The sequence below is a fragment of the Capronia epimyces genome (assembly GCF_000585565.1).
Source record: "Capronia epimyces CBS 606.96 chromosome Unknown aczIQ-supercont1.5, whole genome shotgun sequence".
In the NCBI taxonomy this organism is placed as follows: Eukaryota; Fungi; Ascomycota; class Eurotiomycetes; order Chaetothyriales; family Herpotrichiellaceae; genus Capronia; species Capronia epimyces.
The window spans coordinates 242,616-250,612 of NW_006912908.1; the positions used below are offsets into that span (position 1 = coordinate 242,616).

General features: G+C 53.4%; 2 protein-coding genes across 2 annotated transcripts; both read right to left on the minus strand.

Annotated features, from left to right (window-relative positions):
- Window positions 1-1,112: 1,112 nt before the first annotated feature.
- Window positions 1,113-3,178, minus strand: A1O3_06073 (uncharacterized protein; the record flags this gene model as incomplete). Its single annotated transcript, XM_007736193.1, has 3 exons — window positions 1,113-2,043; window positions 2,346-2,692; window positions 2,807-3,178. The coding sequence occupies 3 exons, from the start codon at window positions 3,176-3,178 to the stop codon at window positions 1,113-1,115; spliced, it is 1,650 nt and encodes a 549-aa protein (XP_007734383.1).
- A 3,083-nt stretch (window positions 3,179-6,261) lies between these two features.
- A1O3_06074 (uncharacterized protein) lies at window positions 6,262-6,846 on the minus strand (the record flags this gene model as incomplete). The annotated part of the gene is made up of 1 exon (XM_007736194.1): window positions 6,262-6,846. One exon carries the CDS (start codon window positions 6,844-6,846, stop codon window positions 6,262-6,264), a length of 585 nt encoding a protein of 194 aa, XP_007734384.1.
- Window positions 6,847-7,997: the final 1,151 nt, after the last annotated feature.

The following is a 7,997-nucleotide window of genomic DNA, read 5'->3' on the forward strand; positions in this document are numbered from 1 at the left end:
ACACACAAGGCACTCCAACTCCATGATCAAGCAATACGAGGCTAGACACACAAGACACTCGATGATCAAGTAATGCGAGGCTAGACACACAAGGCTCTCCATGATCAAGCAATACGAGGCTAGGCACACAAGGCACTCCATGATCAAGCAATACGGACTAGACACACAAGGGGGTCTGACCGCCTGCCCCAGACTTGGACAGTCTGATCCCGACACTGGCCATTCAGAGACTCTGCTTGTCCAGCCGCGGAGGTCGGTAAATTAGCAGATATGATGGGATCTAATAAAGCCTGCGGAACATTGAATGCTATTTTCACTGTGGCCCTCATCCTATCATTTTTTTACCCTATTCGAACAGTCCTACTATTTTATAAACGCGCCCACCTCTAAACGAAATCGACTTGTTGTATTGAACGTCAAATTCTGTGCCGAGCTCCGATTCAAAGGCTGAGCGCGAGAGCCAAAGCATACGTGTTTCGCGATAATAGCGTTAGCTTATATCGTTACTCTACGGGAAGCTGGTTGGGAAGCTGTTAGGAAGGCAGGTTGAGGAGGCAGGTTGAGAAGACAGGCTGAGGAGACAAGTCAAGACGTGCCCGGTAGCATGCAAATCCGGTCTATGTTCATTGTGGCTACGGTCCTATGATTTTATATTTGTTCGACCAGTCCTACTATTTTGCAAACTCGGCCTCATCTGAACGAAATCAACTTTTCGTGTTGATGGAGGCAGGCGCAGGCATCAGATCTTCAAAAGGTGAGCCTAGCCTAGGTCATCCTCAGTCGCTGCCGCTGCCGCTGCCGCTGCTTCTATCACTGCCCCAGAGGGCCAAAGACCTGGATATGAACCTTTCCGTCAGGGTCCGCGATCCAAGCCAGCAGCGAAGGGCAATCCAAACCAGCAGCGAAGGGCGATCCAAACCAGCAGCGAAGGGTAATCCAAACCAGCAGCGAAGTGAGATGAGATGAGACAAATACATCGAGGTATGTGACAAGTCAAATAGCACTAGAAGCACAACTCACAAATGGAGGTGGCTTCGCAACTCACAAATGGAGGTGGCTTCACAACTCACAAATGGAGGTGGCTTCACAACTCACAAATGGAGGTGGCTCACTTACACCTCCGGCCTGGCCACCCCGTTACTCCGCCGAAACTTCTTGATGGACCAGAAGGCGGAATCATACTTTCTCTCCTCGAAGACCTTGATGTCGTCCTCGGCGTACACCCGACCTTCCTTCTTGGCGGCTTTCCGGAGCCTTGCGACGCGCAACACGTCGGCCTCGACGTTTCGGGTCAGCCACCAAGTCCACTGGGCGAAGAAGAAGGCAGTGATCAAAAACGAAGTGGCAATGGCAAAGCTGTTCTTGTAGCGGTTGTACGCCCACTTCTGGACGAAGTACTGAGGGGCCACGACGCCGCCGACCTGGCCGACGCAGTTCTGGAAGCCGAGCACAAAGGCGGTGCCGGTGGAGCCTTTGAGGGTGGAAGAGCGCCAGGCCCAGAAGTTGATGAAGAAGGCCTGGCCGAACATGGTGCCCAGGATGCAGGCGATGTAGATGCCGACGTGGTTGCTGATGGTGAAGAAGAGGATGAAGCAGACCACCTCGCAGAGCATGAGGATCGAGATCCACAGCGGCCGAGAAATGTACGCGCCGCGGATGAACCAGTATGAGCCCACCACGCCCAGAGACGCCGACACCGCCGGCGGAATATTGAGCAGCTGGTTCTTGGGCAGTTTGGCGAAACCCAGACTGGTGGTGATGGTGGGTAGGTACCAGGTGAGTCCGTAGTTGGCCAGGTTGACAAACATCTGCATGCCCATGAACGACCAGAGATTCGGGTTCTTGAGCGACGCCCAGATCTCTTTGGAGCTGAACGCTGGGTCACTGGTCAACGGGGCGTTCTCGCTCAGCCGCGTCTCGATAAACTCTTGCTCGCGTTTCGTGAGCCACCGGTCGCTGCGCGGGGACTTGGGGTAGTCGGGGAGAAGGAAATAGATCGACACGGAGAAGAGGATGGTGGCAAGCCCTTCCAAAAGGTAGACCCTGCACTGGCGGTCAGTCGTCCGGCATGTATTCATTCATCCAATCATTCGTTCAAGTTCACGTTCGAGGGAGGTATCGGGGACCACGTTCACGTTGAGGTATGCATCGGAGAAGATACCATTCCCCCAAGAGAACCGTGAGCTGTATCGGGGAAGATACCTTCCCCCAAGAGGATCGCGAGTACGGTCTTCCGGTGGTCCGGCGAAGGACGGGCTCGCCGGAGCGACAAGAGTTTGTTCAACAAAGGGTTGGGAGGTCGGGCGTGGATGACCCTAACTCCAAGCTGGAGTCGGTGCACTCACCATCTCCAGGCACTCAGGCCACGAATGCCGTCCATATAACTGATCCCATAACAGAGCAGAGACCCAACCACCCCGGCCGCCTGGGAGATGGCAAATAGCCACATGACCGGCTTCCCGTACTCCTCGGTGCGGTACCAAAAAGCCATTTGGCACATGACGCCGGGGAAGAAGCCGGCCTCCATCATGCCCAGGATGAAGCGCACGGCGTAGTAGCCTTGGCGGTTCTGAATGGCGGCGTGGCAAGCCAACACGATGCCCCAGGTGAAGAAGATCCGCGACTGCCAGACATGCGGGCTCATACGCTTGAGGATCAGGTTGCTGGGGGTTTCGAAGATGATATAACTGATCTAGAGGACAGAAGACATCGAGTCAGTGTGCTGGGGCAGAATACGTCGAATCAGTGTGCTGGGGCCGAGGAGACGTGACCGCCTAGGGTTTCCGGGGGCGCACGCAGCACTCACGTAGTAGATGGATTGAACCCAGTTATACTGGTCGGGAGTCATATGCAGCTCCTTGAGGATGTTGCTCGGCTGGCCGACCTGGAGCACCTTGACGCTGGCGGCGTTGGTGACGTCGATCTGTTTGACCATGTACATGAGGCCGATCAGAAGCAGAAAGCGCCGGTCGACCTTGCGCATGATCCTTTTCTCATCGGCCGCGGAAAACGAGGCCAAGAAGGCCGCCCTGGCCTCGGGATCATCACGCAGCACCGCCTCACCGGATCGTGCCACGGCGGCTGCCTCAGCTCTGGCCTTCGTCTCGGCGGCATGCTCGTGATTGACCGCCACCACGACGGTGTCTTTGGGGTCTGGGGAAAGGGGGGCCAAAGCCATGACTGCGCCGTAACAGCAACGGGATGCGGGGGAGGAGGCTGTGCCTGTGACTGCACAGGGGACGCGGGGGGAGGAAGATGGGGGTTCGGGGTTGCGAACGGGTGGACGGATGAGAGAGAGGGCGATTCGACTTTGCAGGTGGTGCCAGGGTGGTGCAAGATCTGGAAATTGGCTGCAGCGACCAGATCAATCAACGAACGGTACCGGCACTGGCACTGGCACTGTACCTTTGTCTTTATACATGCTGTCAGTTCCAAGAGGCTAGAAGGAAATTTCTTGCAAGGACGGAGAGCAGAGCGAGCTTGAGCCTGGGGTTCATGCGTGTGTGTGCGTGTGTGGAAGAATGATGGTGTGCCCGGCATCGGAATGACACCATGCGGCTACGGCACGAGGCGAGACGAGAAGAAGGAAAGTGTGCAACGGCATTGATCAATCACCATTGAGAACGGACGCTCTTGGCGATATAGGCCGCGAATAGTATGCTGAGAGGCTGCGTATAGCCAGCATTGAAGGCACTGAGCAGTCGATCATCATTCCAGTCTTGCCTGTCGTGATTGACTTCCCCGCGGTCGGGCTCCCCAATGCGGGCTAGCGTGGATGTTATCATAGACGCTGTGATGGTGTGTTTGCTTACAGTTGAAGCAGTCAGTGAAGTGCGAGCTTGCTTCCAGTCTAGGCCCTGAGATTCGCCATTGATGATGGAGATCATGTCATGGCACTTTCATTGCTCGGCGTATGGTGGATGGTGGATGGCGGATGGTGCAGTGGTGGACTCTCGACCCCACGAGCCACTCAAGATAAGGAACCTTGAAGGATTTTCAAGGGATTCCCCAGTGCTGGATACCCCGTACACCTTTGGCCGATAGATAACTGTCGCCAAGTCAGCCTGTGGTCGTCATGTACCCGATTAAGCAGCTCTTGTATAGCCCGGTCGCATACCTCATGGCTTATGGTAGGTATACCGGGCGGAGCCAGACCCGGCGCCGCGTGCAAGTTCACTTCCGCAGCGCAACTTTCCACCGACGCCACCCACCCACAATATAACGGCGCGGCATGTAGATCAGATAGTTATCCAGGCGTCAGTGACCTCTACGATAACCAGTGACGCAGCGTCTCGCCTGAACGTCCAAATCCCTTGGGGAGCAATTTTGTTGCTTTGCCCAAACCACGCTAAACCGTTTTCGGAAAACATCCTTCCTAATCGGGAAGTCGCAACTTTTGATGCACCGACAACGCAACTTGAGCCCTCGAAACGAGGGCTTCTTCTCCCCAACCTCAGCGGGACGCGGTGCCACCCCCTGCGTGGGGGCCGCGACGGTGCATGAGATCGTCGCCGCTACCATCACTAAGCTCCGGAGATGCCGGCGCCGGAGATGTCGGCTTGGATGATCGAGATGCCGGACATCGTCTCCGACACCCGGCATCTCCGGTCGGGTTTGTTTTCCGACAAGATCTATCCGGCATCTCCGTTTAGGAAAGGGGAGGGGAGCAAGTCAGTCTACAGGACGCCAGAGCGCGATTCCAGACCTCTAGGTCGTCTGTCGCAGAGGTCCCTGAGCCTGGGGGGCTGTTGGGGCTGTCTGGATCCCGCTGTGGTGGGAGCAACGGTCGTGAAAGCTCTAGGGCTTTCAGGGGCATGTCTGCACCACACCAGCTTGACCGGGTGCGACGAACGAAGTCGTCGGGGAGTCTGTTTCGCCATAGGCAACTCAGATACCATGATTGATATCGCTGGTTGTCCGACAAAAGGTCCTGGAGACAGCTAGACGGTATCTTCCTCTACCTCGAGTGAACGGGCTATTTGGGCACATCCATCACTTCTCAACTAGCTGAATATGGTGTCCAAGTCGAACTAGACACGAGTCCAGACATAGGCAGACTATCTGACACGAGGAGAGCGCAAATCCAAGTCCAAAGTGGATTCGGAGGTGCTGACTTGACTCTACAACATACTGCCAAGACTTTATAACATACTCCCAATTCCCTACATTCCATTCGCCTGGCATGCGGACTTGATCCAGTCTTCTGTGATGGGAGAACTCTGGCTTTCGTAGACCTGATGTCTAATGTTGAAGACTGCAAACGTGAGTTGCTTACGCACATCTCCGCTCTAGAGGACGTGTTGTTCGTGCTTGGCTAATCATGCATGTGTCCGTGAGAGCCGAGCCGACTGATGGTGCAATCCGACCATGATTAGGGCGTCATGACCACTTACCAGACCGATGGTTCATTCAGCCAGAGCTCTACCTGAGACCTGAGGCCGAGACATGAGACATGAGACCTGAGACCCTCAGTGAGACATGGGGGCATTTAAGAAACTCACAAGCAGAGGAGTAGAGAAAAGTGGTGGTGATAGCGTCAGTTCAGGCTGGGAGAAGAACCAAAGGGCAAGCAAGATACAATACACAAAGAATCGATTGAGATGTACTAGCTCTAGCTCGCAGTCGCCGGTTCCATACAACTATGCAATCTCCCTGGTAGATTTGGGAAGGATTGAAGGATTCCAGATCTCCGAAATAGCTTCATTCCACGTCCAGCATCCACTGCCAACCCATATGTGCTGTAGATCCTCTGCTCTATGACCGATTAAGCCCTATCAGAAAGGGTAGGTTGAATAATGGCCCTATGAGAAAGGGTTGCGTGAAGAATGGCATTGTCTGCAAAGTCAAGATCGATCCATAGATTTGCTGCAGCCAGTCGAATCTCAACCGTCGATCGAATGTCTCCAACAAGCCCGACTTCAGCTGTCAATGCGTGAATGTACCTCCATCCACGCCATGGTCGAGACTCTGGAGGAAATGATATCTAAGAGAGCGTATTTGTAAGTATGTCTGAAGGTTCAAATGCCGCCTTGGGTGAGAGGGCGGAGCTGACCCACCGGGAGATTGCAATATTAGCTTTTGAAAAGTCATAGAAGCCCTCCGACACTGATTTGGGTATACTCGACACTGTACCGAAAGTCAAAGCCGCAGCGCACCGCAACAGCTCTAGTGATATCCGTTGGCCGTAGGGCGCTTTCCTCTCCAGAGGACTCGGAGCCTTCAGATGATACTCCACGCAGTGTGGGTCCTAGGGCGCTCTTCCTAATCCAAGTCGGGCAGTTCAGAGAAAAGCGTCAGCATGCGACCACGACACCAAATCGAACATCTCCCGCCAGAATAACCAGCTGTGATATTCCACCAGCGTAGAACCACGGGTGCGGTGGACTGACGTGGTGGGTTGGACACACTCGTCCCTTGGGGGAGCAGGTCGGGATCATAGAACTTCGTGTCGGGTTCGGGCATCCCTGCGTGACGAGCCAATCTTTCGATGATTGTTTCTTCGATGTCGGTGATTGCTGAAGCTGAAGCGGTCGTGTCGGAATGTTCTGGCACCACTACCCAAAGTGCCTGTTCCCAATCATCTCTAAAGAAGTTATCGCTAGCCTCATTGTATTCCCGGTCGAATGCGTCCATCACGCTGTTGACAGTATTTGCTCCGCTGATGTTGGCAACAATAGCACCATAATTGGAGGCAAGCAGGACAGCAAAGTGACCGCGTCGCCACTCGGTACCGATTCTGGGCACGCTGTCGCTGAAGGATTGAAACCCTACTTCATCCGTGCCGACAATGGTAGTGTTGCGGGTGCAGAAATCCATAAAATATTCTGCGGGGTGTTCGTGGGCCATGACTGATTCGGAGGGGCTGGAGAGCCGTCTGGAGGGAATTCTGGAGAATTGAGCCTAAGGTGTACAGTGGTATCGGTGTTGTTGAGTTGTTGAAAGTTTGCAAGATCGTCTTGATAGGGTGGACCGAATGCTAGACTTGCTTTTTGGTATGATAAGCGATATGGGATATTGTCCAGGATGTTGATAGGATTTATATAGGATCTTTTTTGAGCTGCGTTTGACCTGCAGCGGTGGTGATTCTAGGGAAGAATGACTTGTTCAGGACTATTACTCACATATTGAACAATCCCAGGTATGAGGTATGAGATATGACCGAACTCCTGAATTGACATGACTCTTCAAATTGGGCAACCCTATTGGATATTCTCTTCACTCCTGATTACTCCAAACCGTGGCAAGACGCAAGAATCATGCATCATTCACAATCGTGTCTGACCCCCTGACTCCCATTTCCACTGAGTAGACTTTGGGTTAGTCAACAATCAATCAATGAGCCAGAAAGCGTGGTCCTATCTCCAGTCATGGGGTAAGGATTAAGGGTGGTTCCAACTTCCAACGGGAGAAATATGAGTGAACTGGCCGCGAGAGGAGGAGGGCTCTTCAGGAAGGGGCAAGCGAGGGATTCATTCTCTGATTCCTTGATCATGACGGAGCTCCAGATTCACAACTCTTCCTCGGGTTTGCATGGCGCAACTCCTCTTTGCAGTGCTGGCTGGTTGATGTTAGTGGTTGACTGCAGACTAATGTGTATGCAAGGCTCTACATTGCACTTTGCAATTATACTCCATAGTAGTAGTTGCACTCACTTGTTCTTACTTTGCAGGAGCAGCTCAGTTGCAGGTACTGCCCCCTACTTTACAGTAGTACTTGCACTTGCTGATTGTTACTCTGCACCAGTAATTGCACTCATTGCTTTTTTCCTTTGTAGTAGTAGTTGCACTTGTTCAATTTTACTCCGCAGCAATAATTTCACCTACTGCTTCTTACTTTGCAGTAGCAGTTGCATATCACGCTGTACAATCCGCAGTTCCAATCCTGCGTCTCAGCGTTATACAATCCGCCGTCTCCCACCCTTGCCTCCATTTCCGTCCATTTCCATCCACATTCGCCCACCCATATTCGCACTCTCATTCTGCCGCTTGCAGTTCAGT